We start from the raw sequence: 19,182 nt of genomic DNA on the forward strand, positions 1-19,182 counted from the left end.
CTGCTTAAAAGGGCAGCTGTCAGAATTCTTATTCTTCTTGGCAGAAAAACACTATAAGCACAAAGTGTTGTCATATTAATTAAGGCATTTGAACTTCAGGGCACATCTGTCCCTAGGCCTTTGGATAATCAAAAAGACCACTAAAAATAGAATGGTGGTATCTCCAATGGGGCAGACATGAGTGACTTCCAACCCTGAGAGATTCCAGTGAGATGTGACTTGAAATGCACGTTTTGCAATACCATTGAATGTCCATCTATATGTAGCCATTTAAGGTTTTACTCTATGTTCTATTAAGGCTAGTAGACAAAAGTAATTAACAGATATAATTCTTGGCCCATAGTGAAAATCCAGCTAGCTGACTAGCTAACTGAGGTCTGGCAGGGAAGAAAACAGCTCTCCAGGTCTTAAAAACCATTGACTGCACTGAACTCCATGAGTTCCAAGAAGAACGTCTTGGTTTTTTTTTTTCTTCTTCAATTTCCCCATCACCAAGAGTGAGCCAGCTCTGTCTGTCAAGATGCCCAGGCTGCGTGGCAGCAGTGTCAAAGGCTGCCATTTGCTCCAAGGCACTGCCATCTGCAGCAACACAACATTTTGTCTCCGGAAAATAAACACATCTGCCTTTGCCAGCGTCCTCCCACTGTGTCGCCCATCTGGAGCAGGTGAGCTAGAAGGCAAGCCTGGGCATGGGTGAGATGGGCGAGCAGGGAGACGAGGCCTCAAGGGAGAAGGCACGTGCAGGAAGAAAGCAGTGCTGTGTCATGTCACATCCTGCTAACCACATTTGCCAAAAAGCTTGTGAAATTACCCTTGTTAGTGATATTTTAATCACAAGTAACAAATGGTTGGTTGTGTTTAGGGGACAAGACCTGCAAAGCCAAGGTTTCACCTGGGCCATCTGTTCACAAGATCACATGACCTCACCAATACCAATAAACAGATGATGTCTTTGTGTCAGCCACCAAAGGCAAGGGGACAATATTGTCCTTTGAATAGAAGGCTCAAGGCAACAGGGTTTTTCTAGGACAGGAGCGTACAATACCTGCCTACCATTAACCAGACTGAACACACTCAAATTCAGGCCAGAGTGCTGAGACAAGTCACTTTTAGAAATGATTGATACCTGAAATTCTTTCCTATATATTCTTTCCCTTTCACTTAAAAAAAAAAATAAATTCAAGTCTAGCTATGGTCGTTTTAAAAAATGAATTTATTTTTGGCTGCACTGGGTCTTGGTTGCTGCAATCAGGCTGTCTCGAGTTGTAGCGAGTGAGGGCTACTCTCTAATTGTGGTGCAGGGGCTTCTCTTGTGGAACACGGCCTCTGGGGCACACAGGCTTCACGAGTTGTGGCACGTGGGCTCAACAGTTGCAGCTCTTAGGCTACAGAGTGTGGGCTTAGTAACTGTGGTATATGGGCTTAGTTGCCCGACATGTGAGATCTTCTCGGACCAGGAATCATATCCATGTCCCTTGCACTGGCAGGCGGATTCTTAACCACTGGACCATCAGGGAAGTCCTAGTTATGGTCTTGATGTCAGATTTTTTTTTAAACTGATGTATAGTTTTAATTTACAATCTTGTGCTTTTTTCAGGTGTACAGCAAAGTGACTTCAGTTATATACATTTACTTTTTCAGACTATTTTCCATTACAGGTTATTTTAAGACATTGAATATAGTTTGCTGTTGTTGTTCAGTCACTAAGTTGTGTCCAACTCTTTACGACCCCATGGACTACAGAATGCCAGGCTTCGCTATCCTTCACTATCTCCCAGAGTTTGCTCTGATTCATGTCCATTGAGTTGGTGATGCCATTCAACTATCTCATCCTCTGTCGCCTCCCTCTTCTCCTGCCCCCAGTTTTACCTAGCATCAGGGTCTTTTCCAATGAGCCAATGCTTCACATCAGGTGGCCAAAATACGGGAGCTTCAGCTTCAGTATCAGTTCTTCCAATGAATATTCGGGATTGATTTTCTTTAGGATTGACTGCTTTGATCTCCTTGTACTCCAACACCACAGATCAAAAGCATCAATCTTTGGCACTCTACCTTCTTTATGGTCTAATTCTCACATCCATACATAACTACTGGAAAAATCATAGCTTTGACTATACAGACCTTTGTCAGCAAAGTGATGTCTCTGCTTCTGAATACTCTGTCTAGGCTTTTCATAGCTTTTCTTCCAAAACCCTTGTTTCTTATCTATTCTATGTAGTCTGTTTCTGTTCATCCCATACTTCTAATTTAACCCCTACTCCTCCCTTTCTCCTTTGGCAACCATATGTTTGTTTTCCATGTCAGTGAGTCCATTTCTGTTTTGTATATAGATTCCACATATAAGTGACACAATAAAATATTTGTCTTTCTCTACCTGACTTACTTCACTTAATGTGATATTCTCTATGTCCATCCTTGTTGCTGCAAATGGCATTATTTCATTCTCTTTTACAGCTGAGTAATATTCCACTGTGTATACATACCACATCTTTTTAAACCAGTCATCTGTTGATGGGTACTCGGCTGTTTCCACATCTTGGCTGTTGTAAATAGTGCTACTATGAACACTGGGGTACATGTATCTTTTCGAATTAGAGTTTTTGTCTTTTCTGGCTGTATACTCAGGAGTGGGGTTGCTGGATTATATGGCAACTTTTAATTTTTTAGGGATACTGTTTTCCATAGTAGCTGCACCAATTTGCATCCCCACCAATATGTACAAGATCTCCTTTTTCTCCAATGTTCTCCATCATTTATTATTTGTAGACTTTTTACTTTTATTTTTTGACGGTTCTATGCAGCATGTGGGATCTTAGTTCCCCAAGGGGAATCAAACCTGTGCCCCCTGCACTGGGAGCACAGAGCCCTAACACTGGACCGTCAGGGAAATCCCTATTGTTTTTAGACTTTTTGATAATAACCATTCTGACTGGTGTGAGGTGATACCTCAATGCAGTTTTGATTTGCCTTCCTCATTTCTCTAATAATTAAAAGAATCCACCTGCAATGCAGGAGACCCTCATTTGATTCCTGGGTCAGGAAGACTCGCTGGAGAAGGGAAAGACTACCCACTCCAGTATTCTTGGGCTTCCCTCATGGCTCAGCTGGTAAACAATCTGCCTGCAATGTGGGAGATCTGGGTTTGATTCCTGGGTTGGGAAGATCCCTTAGAGAAGGGAATGGCTACCCACTCCAGTATTCTTGCCTGGAGAATTCCACAGACTATATAGTCCATGAGGTCACAAAGAGTCAGACATGACTGAGAGACTTTCACTTTCTAATAATTAATGATGTTGACTCATTGGAAAAGACTCTGATGCTGGGAGGGATTGGGGGCAGGAGGAGAAGGGGACGACCGAGGATGAGATGGCTGGATGGCATCACTGACTCGATGGATTTGAGTCTGAGTGAACTCCGGGAGTTGGTGATGGACAGGGAGGCCTGGCATACTGCTATTCATGGGGTTGCGAAGAGTCGGACATGACTGAGCAACTGAACTGAACTGAACTGAATGATGTTGAGCATCTTTTCATGTGTCCGTTGGTCACCTATCTATCTTCTCTGGAGAAATGTGTATTTAAATCTTCTTCCCACTTTTTAAAATTTTTTTTTTGATACTAAGCTTTATGAGCTGTTAATATATTTTGGATATTAACCCCTTGTCAGTAACACCATTTTCAAATATTTTCTCCCATTCCGTAGGTTGCCTTTTATTTTGCTGATGGTTTCCTTCACTGTGCAAAAGCTTTTATTTTAATTAGGTTCTATTTCTTCATTTTTGCTTTTATTTCTTTTGCCTTGGGAGACTGATCTAAGAAAACATTGCCATAATTTATATCAAAGAATGTTTTGCATATATTCTCTTATAGGAGTTTTATGGTGTCATGTTGCATATTTGGGTCTTTAGCCATTTTGAGTTTATTTTTGTATGTGGTGTGAGAAAGTGTTCTAATTTCACTGATTTACATTTAACTATCCAGCTTTTCCAATATCACTTGCTAAAGATTGTCTTTTCTTCATTGGATATTCTCACTTTTTTGTTGTAAATTAACTGACCGCAAGTATGTGGTTTCTTTCCGGGCTCTCTCTTCCATTCCAGTGATCTATATGTCTTTTTTTGTGCCAATATCACCTTGTTTTCATTACTATAGTTTTGTAGTATTTGACATTAGATCTTTAAATCATGCTATCTGGGAGCTGAAAGAAACTATAAAAATTACCCATATGTTCTTTCTCCCAAGGTTTTTCACCTAGCTCATGGGAGAGCTGGTGCTATACCTCCTGTATAAGGAATCATTCAATTATACTAGTTTTCAAACTTTATATCTATAATTTCCAATATGATAGCCATTAGCCACAAGTGGCCATTGAGCACTTAAAATGTGACTAATGTGACTGAGGAACCAAAGTCTTTTCTTTAAAGAAACAAAAGTTTATTTCTCAAGACTCTCACATAGGAACTGAATTTTAAATAAAATTGAAGTAAGTTTTTTTTTTATTAAAACACAGTTGATTTACAATATTATATCAGTTTCAGGTGTCTAGTATAGGGATTCGATATTTTTATACATTATACTCCATTTAAAGTTATAAAATAGCTACATTTCCCTGTTTTACAACATATCCTTGTTGCTTATTTATTTTATACAGAGTAGTCTGTACTTCTTAATCCCATGCCCCTATCTTGCCTCTCCTCTCTTTCCTATCCTCACTGGTAAGCAATAGTTTGTTCTCTGTATCTATAAATCTGCTTCTGTTTTGCTATATACATTTATTCTGTTTTTTAGATTTCACATACAAATGGTAACAGAGTATTTGTCTTTGTTTGACTATTTTCATTAAGCATAGTATGCTCTAGGTCCATCCACATTGTTGCAAATTGCAGGATTCCATTCTTTTTTATGGCTGAGTAATATTCCACTGTGTGTGTGTATGTGTGTGTGTGTGTGTGTACACACCCCACATCTTTTTAATCCATTCATCTATTGATACATAATTTTAATTATTTTAAATTTAAATAGCCATATATGACTAGTAGCTACCATGCTGGACTATGTCAATCTAGAAAAAAGCTGAGCACATAATATATGATGGATGTTGGTTTAATTCTATTTTCCTTATTAATAGCACTCTTTACTAGCAGACTGTTGAACTAAAATATAAAATAGCACAAAAAACAATCTCCCATAGGAAACTAACTATTAAATTGCTTCTGTAACAGCAATTTAACAGTAATACACCAGAAAAACGAAAGTTGATTAATTTATTTACTAAATGAATGTATTAATTAGGTTTATGTGTCATACACTGTGTTAACAGCTTTGCATGATTACCTCATTTAATCTTCATAATAACTCCATGAATTAGGTACCATTATTTTATAAGTAGGGAAATTAAGCTAAGAATTTGTTCAAAGACACAACTAGCAAGTCAGTGGGCAAAGATTTAAACCCAGGCAGTGTAATTCCAGATACTGTGTTTAACCAACAAACTAAACTGTCTGTATCTTAAAGAACCAATTTATATAAGATTGGCAAACAACACAGCACATAGCAAACTGGAGATCAAACAATTTGAGCTACAGACATGAAATTATGCATGGTAACTGGCTGACTCAAATAAGTATCATGTGCCAAATGGTGTGACTATATAAAAATGCCAAATCTAGTGATTTTGTACTTATTGGGAAGACTGAAAAACCACCATCACCTTTCTCCTTATAAAAAAATGCCTGAAATATGAATTAGTATTTTAGAACAATCTCATTTGATTGGAAGGTAGCAGAGCAGGGACTGGATCTAGAAGCGCAAGGCAGAGGTAGCCAATGTTTACTAGAGCCCCATGTCACTGTCTACAAGGGATATTTATTTGTTAAGACATCAAACATTTCTGCTAGGAGATTAACCGGATTCACTATATCTGCATAAAGCACACTGCCACTCTTATCTCAATTCTAAAAGGAGCTTAACTCACTCAATGTCTGTAGCATTTAAGACAAAGTGTTTATTGTGCCCAAAGCTGGAATTCTTATTCCAATTCTGCCTGGCAAGTCAGAGGGATATTTTACACAGCAAGCCACAGTATACTCTCTACTGAATACCACAGGAACTTCTAAGAAGCAGGAAAGGTTGTCTCTGATCCATTTACCTCTCTTGGGGAAGAGTAAATAAGAAAGGCCACTGATCTTTCACCCAGATTAAAACAATGTATACAAATTTATCCCCTCTACCCAATTCATCCTGTTTTTAACTTCTATTCAAACTTCACAATTTTTCATATTGCACAAACTCCTTGGTCGAAGCTAGCAAAGAGAGATTCTATTTACTGAGAAGTTCTCAATTCAGTATTAGACACTAGAAAATAAACTGCTTTAAAATCTGTAACAAGTAACAAATCAAAACCTCTACTTGTTTTGATTTGTCATAAATCAGCTTAAATAAGTACAGATTAAAAAAAAAATTATGTTCTAGAAACACTACTGAAAAACCAAGTAGCTGTCAAGGCAGAATAGGCAAGTAATTATGGTACCATTAGTGTAGCTTTTGCCTGACCTGCTGTGTGACCTGGAGCTAATCTCTTTGCCACTTTATGCTTTTCATTCCTATCAGTGATAGAGAATTAACTACTATATATCTCAGCAGACTAGTGAGTAGATTAAATTATTAAGCAAAACGCTTCGGGCAAAAGTCATATGAATGTTAAATATTCTGATTTACAAGCACTCATTATCCTAGCACTCCTGTGGGGTTTAGGAAGTTATCACGATTTCATAGATGAGTAAACAGGCACAGGGGTAAAGTCACATGGCAGAGCTCCACTTACTTAGTCCCTGTGGGAAGGGAATAATAGACACCTTTAGCAATCATAAACTTTCTTGGCACATCCTACACAATCTTTAATACATTCAATCCTCTTTCCCCCCTTTCTTTTTTCATTGAATCTTTAAGATGTTGCATCTGTTAACATGCTGTCAATGGACCAAAGACAGTTCTAAGGTAACAACAAGGCCAGACTAAGTGAAGAGGAATAGTTCTGTGTGCACTGGCAAGAAGAGTCACAGAAAGATACCGTTACTCTCAAAATAAAATCTGTATATAATAGTATTTTAAGGTTTCATCTCCACCACCACATAATCCAACCACAGGAATTAAGAAACAAGGTTTGCTGTGAAAACACTGAAAATTAAAAGGCCACTGCCAGACCTTCCTGTTGGTGTGCCCCCTCCAAATTCTCTGCAACTGTATGTTCACCCTCTGGGGTTTAATTAGCAACTATGCAGAAAGAAAAAACAAATCCCACAAGACTGAAGAATAACAAGTAGCAATAGGAAGGGCTCAAGAAGGCCAAATAAGGGCAAAAATACTACTCGTGTGTAATAGCAATAGAAAAGAAGCATAGACTTCTCTGTTCCTAAGGCTGCTTGCTGTATTGCTTACCCGACTCCGAAGATAGTCAGCCAGGTTTCGGCGAGTGAAATTAGCTGCTGCCGTGGGAGACAGTTCATAACCTGGTACAAGAGATATATACTTGTTGTCAACAGTTGAAAAGTGAAAGTGAAAGTTGCTCAGTCGTGTCCGATTCTTTGCGACCCCATGGACTATACAGTCCTTGGAATTCTCCAGGCCAGAATACTGCAATGTGGGAGACCTGGGTTTGATCCCTGGGTTGGGAAGATCCCCTGGAGAAGGGAAAGACTACTGGAGTGGGTAGCCTTTGTCAACAGTTGGGAAATAGCTAGTTAGTACCAGCAGTGATTACTGGGCATAAAACAGAACCAAGGTAACTATTCTACAGTGAGACTGAATTCATCCTCCTGATTAAGCTATTCATTCAGCAACAGACTGTAGTTTCCTCTACGGAAGGAAAGAGGTACAAATATATACAGATGTTTTATATATATATATATAAAAGAAAGAGGTCTTGAGATGATAATATTTTTAGTTTATTTTAAAAAGATACTGGGAAAGAGAGGCTGGAAATTAGAATAGCCTCAGCCATACTTTATAAGGTTTTCTTAAAAGTAAAGTAATTTTATTAAGAAGCGTAATATGATTTTCAAAAGCACAAGCCACAGGGAAAAAATTGGTTCTACCGCTATCTGTAACATTTTAAAAACAGAGGCTCTCCAGCATAAAACCTCTAAAAAAGTTGTAATGCCAAGCAAAGTACAGCCCAGAGGAATGGCATCAGATGTGCCTTAGTAACACACTCTGGACATTAACACTCCAGCATAAAATGGGGCTAGTGTCAAAAATCACAAGAATGACCCCAACTCAGCAGACCCACAAGAAAATGCGTTTGGAAAGATTGCATGTGATTATTTCCTACAACACTCACAATACCAGCATCACATCAGGTAAGATGTGGATTAAAATTCTAACAAACCTTTATTGAACAGCTATTATGTTTCAGAGCTTACACTAGGTGCTTTCACATATATTACTGAATTTCATCCTTACAAGTCTATTAGTACATGTTAAACTATAATGAAAACAACTCTGAACAAGCATGAATACTTGTCAATTCTCTAACTCTCTAAACAGTGCTAAGGATTTCACAATTATCTTAAAAGGCAGAAAAGTCTGATGCCTGACCATGTGCATATAGATTTTCTTTCTTTCCCTTATTTTGGCTCAGTTATTGAGTCCCTTGGACTGAAGGAGATCCAACCAGTCCATCCTAAAGGAGATCAGTCCTGGGTATTCATTGGAAGGACTGATGTTGAAGCTGAGGCTCCAATACTTTGGCCACCTGATGTGAAGAGATGACTCATTTGAAAAGACCCTGATGCTGGGAGGGATTGAGGGCAGGAGGAGAAGGGAATGACAGAGGAAGAGATGGCTGGATGGCATCACCGACTCAACTGACATGAGTTTGAGTGAACTCCAGGAGTTGGTGGACAGAGAGGCCTGGCGTGATGCAGTCCATGGGGTCGCAAACAGTCAGACACGACTGAGCTACTGAACTGAACTGACTGAATTTTAAATGCACAAGCTCTATTGTGTAGGGTTACATACACAAAATACATTCGATAGGTAACTTAAGGAGTTTTAAGGGCAATTTTAACCATATACAATTTGTGTTTTATGCATTGACTTTAGACCCTGAGAGTTATGTAACAGAAACTCTCTTGTTTATCACTCCGCCCTCTCCTGGGCCAGGACAGGGAAGTATTGCTCTACCAACTGTACTTCAGAAATACTGGGATCCTTCATGGGGGCCATGTAAACAACAAGTAGTCATTAAAAATAATTATTAAAGTATTTTACACATGGCACTCTGCTCAGTGTTATGTGGCAGCCTGAATAGGAGGGGAATTTGGGGGAGAAAAGATACATGTACATGTATTGCTAAAGCCCTTCACTGTTGCACCTGAAACTATCACAATATTGTTAGTTGGTTATATCCCATTAGGAAATAAAAAGTTTAAAAAAAAGGATTCTAAACTTGCTTAAACCTAAATACTACGTACTTTAGGTTTCTTAACAGAAGGAACTGAGCCTTATTCATCTTTGAATTCTCTGTGATACTAGGCAGAAGGCTTAATGTGGATGAGGCCCTCAAAAACATTTATAGAACTGAATGCATGATGCTAAGCTTACCACCTAAAAAACTATACAAATGGATCATACCCAGCCATTTTACACATACAATTATATTAAAATTAAGCTCCTTAATTTATACTAGTTCTATGTATAACAGTATTATTACACTGTGAAGTAAGTAACTGGAAGGAAGGTTCTTTTCTGCTGAAGCATCACTATAAACTTCCCTGGATCAAAGGGCTAGTGGCTAGTACTATTTCACAGGAAGGCTTTCCCAGTGGATAAGAGTTTATTAGCCCCAGAGAGTTCACAAAATATCTCACAAAAATTCTAATTATCTCCCTAGACAAGAACCTACCAGAGAGGCAAGGCAGAAGTCTTTTATGACACAGTAAATCTCCTATAATTACACAGAGTCTAAAGTTTACAAAGCATTTTCATACATACTATTCATTAATATTATTATAACAATACCATTTATTTGTTTTTTGACTACGCTGCATAGCTTGTGGGATCTTAGTTCCCCAACAAGGGATCGAACCAATCCCCTCTATAATGAAGTACAGAATCCCAACCACCTGACTGCCAGGGAATTCCCAATAATGCCATTTTAGCGATAAGGAAAGTAAAGGTCCAGAGAGGCTAAGTGATTTGTCACATAAAAAAACAGTATAACCAAGTTTAACTTAGGTCTTTTAGTTCTGAGATTTCGTACATACTGTAGCTCAAGTCACATTCTCTAACACTTAGAAATCTTATATCATCATGCTCATTTTTCAAGGTGGGGTTATTTTTATCCCCCATGTATCAGTGTTGTAATAGTTCTCTTTTCTGCTCTGGGATTTTTGTAGAAAATCCTTAGGACCAGAAGGAAGATCTAACTAAGGCTTTAAAAATAGTAAGACTCAAATAAAAATAAGAGCGCATGTATAGAACTGCCAGTATAGAATATTCTCTTTCAGTACACTTTAAAGACAAAACCACCAGAGCCGCATTCTAAGTATTACCCACCATTTCGCATCTTATAGAGCTGCACATTTTTCTGAATATATTCTGCAAACTGTACAGTGTCTCCAGCCTCTCCAACACACAGGAGTAAGATTTTTTCACTCATCTTAAACATCTTGTCATGATCTGCTCAAAGAAAAAACACACAGTGTTGGAAATTACCTTAGCAGAAAATTATTCTTATTACATGGCAACTACAAACAGGTTTATCAATTACCATATTGAATTTTATGAATAACTTTTATGAAGACTTTGATGAGCAACTGTATCAATTACTTTCTTTCACTCGCCAGGTTAAATCATTTGCATATTTTATTAACATCAATTTCAGGTGGAGAATATATGTAAAAGTTGGTAACTGAAAATATACATAAAAACATTAAGGCACTTGAAATGCAATGAACAACAACTGAAGAAACTGAAGGAATCAATCCAGTGGCCATTGTCTTTAGGCTCAAGATTCCAAAACCCTGAAATGTCTCTAGAAATATGAATGTAAATTATTATATAAACAAAAGCATATATGAAAAGAATCAATGCTGCAATTAAGAAACCATCTCAAGGAAGAACAAAAAATCAACTAAGACTATAAATCACCTAAAAAAGTAAACCAACTCCATTTACAAAGCAAAGAGAAAGTTACAATGAGTGCCAAAGCAAAAATCCTAACAAATATTGCACTAAGCTATTTAAAAATACCTCAAAAATCCCAATACTCTAATCTTATCTAGCTGAACCAGACACATTCAGATTAAACAGATAAATAAATACTCAGACAGAAATTAGTGCCCAAGGAAGAAAACTCTATATTCAGTCCGTAGCTTCAGAAAAAAAGCTAAATCTCCCTATCTTACTCTCACTTTCACTTTTCATTTTTCAAATAGTGCTGAATAATCTTCGCTGGGAGACATGCTTCCTGTTTGAAAGCTTTTGAAACGTCAAAATCTCTTAACAGGATTTAAAACACAAATGCTATAGTCAAATACTTTACAAGTATTTGAGAACTGGAGATACCAGTAATAAGGATTCCTAGACTTTAGAGGGGAAGTGCACACAAAATGTGCCTGTAGTATCAAGCTGCCTTGAAACTCCTAGATTGAAACACTTTTATTTGTTAAAAGCTATAGGAGATTTAAAGACTATGACTTTAAAGATTTAAAGACTGTTTATGAAAGAAAAAATTCACGTATAGATAAATCATCTATGCAAAGAAAAAGAACCAAAAGAGTATTAGATGCTGCTAGCATCTGAGTTCCTGCAGTTGCAGAAGTATGGGCAATTTTTATTTCTTTCATTATGCTTATGAATATTTCCTATAATATTTATACTTCATATGCATCATCTTTGTAAGAAAATACTACTTAATATGTTTATTGTCATAATGAGAAAAAAAGCTTCATATCGGGGCGGGGGGAGGCCTGTTTACAAAGAATTTATGTTATACTTAGAAGAAATGCTAAATTTTGAAACAGTAAACTCTTCAACTGTTCAATTTTGAAATAAACTTAATTCAAGGCCAAATAGTGTTTTTCAAACATGCATTGTATAGTGATTGGTGAAGGGGGTATCAAAAAGAAAAAAAGAAGATGCTAACGACTCCCTAAATCATGCAGGAAACGGGCTATGTAGCTCAAGGCAATTTCTGATCCTTAAAAAAGAACATACAAGACCCACATGCAGGAAACAAGTGGACAACAAAATAAGCAAGGTAAGCATACAATACCCTAGACGGAACCCAGGAGATTTTCGGAGTCTGGGCTGAGCAAGCCTAGTTGAACTTGAGCAAATTATCTGCCCTTTCTAAGCCAGTTTCCAGTATGTAAGATGAAGATACTGTCACCTACCCCTGCCTAACTCATAGGTGGGGAAAACTGTACAACATTATCATACTCAGTGCGAGACGATGTGGTTCAGATTACACATGCTACAGGAATTCGGGGGGAAAAAAGAGCAATCTGTGTGAGCTGAGGCACTGTGAGAAATTTAAAAGCAGTTCTATACAGGCCAGAAGATAAGAGAAATGAAATGGGGCATATAACCAGACTGAAATATTGTGCCACTTTAACAAGCAAGCAATCTCTGGGAAACATCTTCTCTATAGTATCAAAATATCTTACAGCAACAAACCAAAAAGCTGATTGGAAGCGTCACTCTCATTTTATACCAGAAGAATAATGAATCTCAAAAGGTTAATTCATTTTCAGCCTACCCTATATAGTTTCTTTATGAAATGAAAGGAAGGAAAAAGTCCTTATACAATTCCAAAGCTTCTATCATAAACATTTTTATATCTGAAAACACTATAGGGAAAATTAGAGCTAAATACAATTATTTTCAACCATTTTTAAAGAACTAATTCAAATTCATCTTCCTTCCATACCACAGTGATTTCTCTGAATACCATAAGGATTTATTTTGAAACCATTAATTTAAAAGCTAACCTAATACTCACTGGTGATACTTCTTTTTATCATACAAAATCATCTTGTGATATTTATTTCCTGGTTTTCTTAATGTCTTAGACCCCTTTATGGATTATACCAAATACACTGCATACCCTGTAACACCTAAAAGCACTGTGTATGTAAGTAGGCTTAAAACACATTCTATTTTTTGAAGTGGCTTCATATATATTATTGTGAAGAAACAGAACACCTATAAATGTACTGAATTTGTTACTGCTAAACTACTTCATGCTAAACTCACCTGCATGTCAAGGGCCTTAGTATTCAAAATAATGAACAGATTTACCCTTAAAAAACAAATTGACTCCTTTGGAAAACATGGTTTACAAGTAAAACTTCTACAAACTAATCATGGAATTTCATAAAGTAATTTGACTTAAGGAACACAATCCACACCATAAATGTTTAACAGTTTGATAATTTTCCTTTCCTTAAGCCAAGAATGAACTGCTACCTGCCCTCAAAGCATAGAGATCTCGTAGATCTCTTCTTCCTCTGGAGTAGATAAAACCAATCTCTGCTTTCTCTGCACTACCTGAGAAGCTTGAATGTACTTTTCATATGCAGCATCATTTTCTAGCTTGTGTTATAATTCTTTGTACATATATCTGAATCCCTTATTAAACTGCAACTTCTAAGATAAGGGCCACATCTTATTTTTCTCTGCATCCCTTCAGCACCTAGCACTATAACAGACATATAGGTGTCCCAAACTATTTGTCAAATGAACATTAAATCATCTGGGCCAACAGATAATACTTTTTAAAAAGTAGGATATCTATGAATCGTGAAAACACACTCTTAAGATTCCGCAGACAAGCAACCAAAATCTTTTAAAAATATGGAGTCAAACTGCACACGTCTGAACCTGGGTTCTGTCAGCTGAGGCCTTAAGCAGGTTTCTTAACCTCTATGCCTCCGAACTGTCAATGTGACAGCATCCATTTCAAAAGGTTAAATGAATTAATGTAAACTGCGTAAAATAACACGTATACAAGCGCTCAGTATGTTTACTACCAGCTATCTGTCATAGTGTTAAACATCTGCACAAAACTTTATCAACTCAATCCTCTCAACAAGTTTTGAGGTTGGTGTTACTAACCCTGATTTAGCAGATGAGGAAACTTGGGCACTGCGAAATAACTTGTGCAAAGTCATAAAGCAAATGAGTGACGGGGCTCCAGTTTCCTAACTCCACTAGCTACTTAAATACAAGGAAAACTAGGTAGCCAGCGCCCTGAAAAAGAAGGATCAGAGCTAAGACTAGGGAAGATACAGGCAGTGGAAGGGAAATGGCAGGTTTCTAGTCCCACAATCTCTCCCCAGGATCCCACCTTGTGTTGTCACAATCTACCTCTTCAGCACTGACAAGAAGAAATTTATCAGAAACTAGGGGGTCTAGGAATCCTGGAGCCGGCCTGGCACTTAAACACTTAAACTGAGTTCCCTTAAGCAACTCTCGCCTAGCAAGTATTCAGCTAAAGCTGAAGCACAGTACTGACCCAGGAACCCTGGGAGGAGCCAAAGTCAAGGCCCTAAGCCTGTCTGCCTGTCTCCTAATTCTAAAACTACGCAAGAGCTGACCAGGGCAGTCGGGGTTCCAGGCCCAAGACCTCCCCGGTATTCACCCAACCTCCCACGAACTCCTCCCGGCTGTCCCTATACCCAGGCCCGGCCTGGCCTCCCCTGCTTCCTCTCACCATCCTTCATCTGGACAATATTGCTAGCAGCCACCCGGTCGGAGGCGACAAGGACATAGTCGGGACCCTGGATGCCGATGAGGTACTCCATGGTAGCAGGAGGCCGGGGACTGCAGGTTCAATCGAGCGCGGGGCTGGCCGGCTTCTCCGCCTCACGGGTGAGACAGCACCTCCGAGCAGAGCTCCGCGCGTCGCAGGCCCCGCGACGGTCCCGGCCACCGGCGCTCCCGGATGACGCACAACTGTCGCGAGAGTTTGGAAAGTGGGGGTGGTGTTTGGTGCGTTAAAAGCTGTTCTCGGCTTCTGGCCTATTCCGGTCTCTTGCGATCCCGGCAGTACGGGGTACTTGCCTTACGTAATGTTACGTAATACCCAGTTTCTTTATTTATAATTGGGAGTTTAAAACTCGCTTGAGGAGGAAATCACGCGCTGTATACAAAGTGCCGAGCACATGCGTCTGCCAAAAGGTGTGCGTCTTTAGCTGGCAATTTCCCTTCGGTTCTCGGCAAAATATCTCCTGAAACCCCTTTCCTGCAAGCTAGATTAGAGAAAAATAAACTTGAAATTTGAAAGGAGCCCTTTTTACAGGTTTCATAATTGTAAAATATGACTGAATTAAGGATCTAAATATGAAGACAAATAATAAAAGATGTGTTTATGTTCTTCCAACCTCAAATTATATGTAGTTGCTACCTCTGATAACAGTGATTTAAAGGGAGTACTTTCACTTTTTATTTTATACACATCTATATTATTTGAATGTTTCACAGTGCTCAGGTATTGCTCGTATGTTCATAGGAAAAAGTACAGCCATCCTTTTACATGTTTCAGCCATTCTGGGGAAAGCTAATATATTCCATGATTAGTTTCTGATATTTGAATGGTTTGATAATTGAGTCTTCATACTAAACATACTAGCTTATTCAGAAATGGAAAACTGGTTGCAATTGTATCTCTAAACACAACTATGCAATTCTCTGGCTTCTGCAAAAATGTGTAGTCCCTACTCCCTTCTGAATGTTTCTTCCAGCTCTCTGCCCAAGCAGGAACACAGAGCCTGAGGAGCTTGGGGCAGCCTATCTACCGTGGGATTATGCCAGAGGCAAGTGAGGTCATTAAGTCGACCATCTCACTATGAACACAGATGCATCCATCATCCTGGAAAGATCCTTTCTTAAACACCACTGGGGAAGCAGTCTCTTAAGCCTCTCTCCCTTTCTGTCATTTTGTTTGTGTTTTACAATTGCAAAAATTACATAGTTATACTATACATACACAAATAACACAGAAGTGAAGTTAACTCTCTGTCCTCCTCCCACCAGAGGTAAATACTTACCAGATGTCTGTATCCTTCCAGAACTTTTTTCCTTTGCATATACCAATATTTATCTGTTCATCCATTCATTCATAAAGGCTGCAGAATTTGAATTGAAAAACCAAAATTTTTTAAAAGGGCTTTAAAAAGAAAGGACCCCCAAGCATCTTATAAGCTGGCCGTTCATCCTCCTCCCCAGGAAATCCCCTCTAGCTAAGTCAAACTAGATTCTCTAACTTCTCATTATAATAGAAGAAAGTCGATTTTCAAGATATAACTTGTTCTATTTCACTAAGAATTAGGGAGAACCCCTCCTTCATTAAAGTCTTAGAATAACTGAATGTTAGAATTAGAAAAAGTGCCTGCAGAGGTTCCAGAAATAGCATGATATAGTCAATTTTTCTGTAAAGAACCAGATAGTATTTTTGGCTTTATAGGCTATCAAGTATCTGCCATAACTACTCAGTGATGCCATTGTAGTGCAAAAGCAGCCATAGCAAATATATAAATCAGTGAACATATAAATCAGTGAACATGGCAATGTCCCAATAAAACTTTAGTTACAAAACACAAGTGAAAGGGAGAGGTGGATTTGGCTCATGAAACAGTTTGCAGACCCCCAAAGTAGTGGGAGGCCTGTGAATCAGCACCTAACTCTGGTCCCAGGTCTACCTCTTCCAACTTTGGTGCAAAATTCATTGAGCCTGAATTTCTTTACTTAAAGGGACATTCAGAAGAGAGATTTGCTTTTTGTTTTTCTTGAGATGGGAGGGAGATGCAGGCTTGTTTGGCTCCACGAGTATAAGAAGTCATATCCTGTTCCTTCATGAACTCTGGGAAGTTTGGCAGGATCATAAAGAAGAATGACTGCAGTGTACCTGGGGAATGTGGTCATAGTATGGGAGGCTACCAGCTTTGCCAAGACTCCCAAGCTTGACATGGAAGCATCAGTTTAGCCCATACTCAAAAGACTCTGTGAGCTTAGATAGTAAGGTTGGGACCAACACTGGAAATCAGTGGCCTACCCCTAAATAGTCACAGATATTAATAGATAATGTTGATGCCCTACCCATATCCCTTTACCTACTTGTAGTAGCTGCCATACCCTAGCTTCTATAAATCTTGATTAATAACAACTCACAACTTTGCCTTTCTTTGGAGAACTTCCATCAATCCTAAGAGAAGCATTTTTGCCTGAGAGGCTATGAACCAATTCCCACTCCCCAATCATTGACTTACCGACACAGGGATAAAAGATCAATTCCCTTAACTTAATGCAGAATATAGTTTGTCCTCCAGAGTTTCAGATTAAAGCTAGACTCCAACCAAGACACATTCTTGCTTAACTTTATTCCTGCCCTATCTGGCTTCTGTTACTCCCTTTTTCCTACTTCAGAAGCTAAAGGCAATTCTTTAGCAGGTATGCATGCTAATGGGCTTCCCTGAAAGCTCAGTTGGTAAAGAATCTGCCTGCAATGTAGGAGACCCTGGTTTGGTTCCTGGGATCGAAAGATCTGCTGGAGAAGGGATAGGCTACCTATTCTAGTATTCTTGGACTTCCCTTGTGGCTCAGCTGGTAAAGAATTCGCCTGCAATGCAGGAGACCCCAGCTCGATTCCTGGGTTGGAAAGATCCCCTGGAGAAGGGAAAGGCTAGTCACTTCAGTATTCTGGCCTGGAGAGTTCCACGGACTATATAGTCCACGGGGTCCCAAAGAGTTGGACACGACTGAGCAACTTTCACTTTCACTTCATGCTAACAAGCTGCTGGGTCTAAAGTCCCTAGGCAAGAACCTTTCACAGAACAGAAAAACAAAATTATGGAGGGATTCACATATTACATCATAGGTACACAATCTGGCCCCCAACTTCATATTTTATATCAATCAACATTGCAGGGAAATGGAACAGTTTACATCTAAGCTAGAAGAAAACAGCCTGGCTGTCCTAGGTAGTAGACTCAAGAAGTTGTTTGAGCTTGTTTTCTTGGTCAGGCCTGAAAAAGCTTGGGTCATATTTCTCGAATGGCTTCAAAACTCTTTTTATGAGTTTTGGCTAAATGAAAAATCAAAAGGAAAAACAGAATTTTTAGAAGTTTCCATATTACTGGACTTCCGTGGCAGTCCAGGGGTTAAGAATCTGCCTTCCAATGCAGGCCACATAGATTCCATCCCTGGCTGGGAACTAAGATTCCACAGCTGCTGCAGGGCAGCTAAGAAGGCACACCGCACCTACTGAACCCTCGCGCCCACAACAAATATCCCACGTACTGCAACTAAGACCTAATGCAGCCAAAAATAAATACTTTTTAAAAAAGTTTCCAGGTTATTATGAAAGACTGACTGTTTTTTGAAGTCATGGTACCAATCAAGAATCTGTTTTAAACCTGCCTAATCAATAAATGAGAGTTCTATACCCTTGGTAACAAATCACCAGAACAGGTTTAAATACTTTTACTCAATCAATATTGATACATCAGTCAATGACATAATGAACATGCTTTTTTTGCAAGCCAATCACTCAGTGACAGCTCCTTATTTCTAAGTCAGCCAGTCAAGACTTGACCCATTCCAACAAACATACTTCTGAATGCCAACGAATGAACCAAGTGTTTCTTGGGTTTCACCCAAGAAACCACACTTATTAAGATTATATCAACCCCTCATGCCTCTGAAAATCTACAGTCTCTGAATTCCATGCTCTCCCAAAACTCTAAGACGAACAGTTTGCTTTTCTTGGAGAAACTGAGCCTAATCAGCATGTACGTAAGTAAGCAATAAATAAAGCTTTGTATTTTTTGTTTTAGAGGCTGAGTGGTGGCCTGGTGGTCTTGTCTATTGACACATTGAGGGTCTCTAGCTCTGAACGGGTTCAGAATAAGAAAGTGCTTCAACAGTGTCGGGCTACAATATAAGCAGCCTGGCTACTTGGGCCCCTTGCCCCAGCTGACTGTGTATTACTACAAGTGTCTTTGGTAAAGAAATATGCCATATGAAACTTCTGTTAATCCACAATGGGAGAGTTGTAGCTCAGATTTCTGACTCTAGAGGAAGGGTATACCATCTGGATAGAAGTGTCTGACCGTAGACTGTTGAATGACTGTGTAGTTTGAATTTCTCATTATGAGCTGAGTTCTATCTAACCTACCAG

The 19,182-nt window shown here is 38.8% G+C and overlaps 1 protein-coding gene across 1 annotated transcript in view; it reads right to left on the reverse strand.

Annotated features, from left to right (window-relative positions):
* The window catches only part of PSMB2 (proteasome subunit beta 2), a 34,245-nt gene extending 19,181 nt beyond the window's left edge, over positions 1–15,064 (reverse strand). Inside the window, exons 1-3 of the mRNA XM_005678712.2 lie at positions 14,719–15,064; positions 10,557–10,679; positions 7,437–7,507 (exon numbers count right to left, since the gene is read on the reverse strand). Of these exons, the coding sequence (XP_005678769.1) occupies positions 7,437–7,507; positions 10,557–10,679; positions 14,719–14,809 (285 nt within the window). The 5' untranslated portion in view covers positions 14,810–15,064. The remainder of the gene's footprint in view (positions 1–7,436; positions 7,508–10,556; positions 10,680–14,718) is intronic.

Source organism: Capra hircus, chromosome 3, assembly GCF_001704415.2.
Source record: "Capra hircus breed San Clemente chromosome 3, ASM170441v1, whole genome shotgun sequence".
In the NCBI taxonomy this organism is placed as follows: domain Eukaryota; kingdom Metazoa; phylum Chordata; class Mammalia; order Artiodactyla; family Bovidae; genus Capra; species Capra hircus.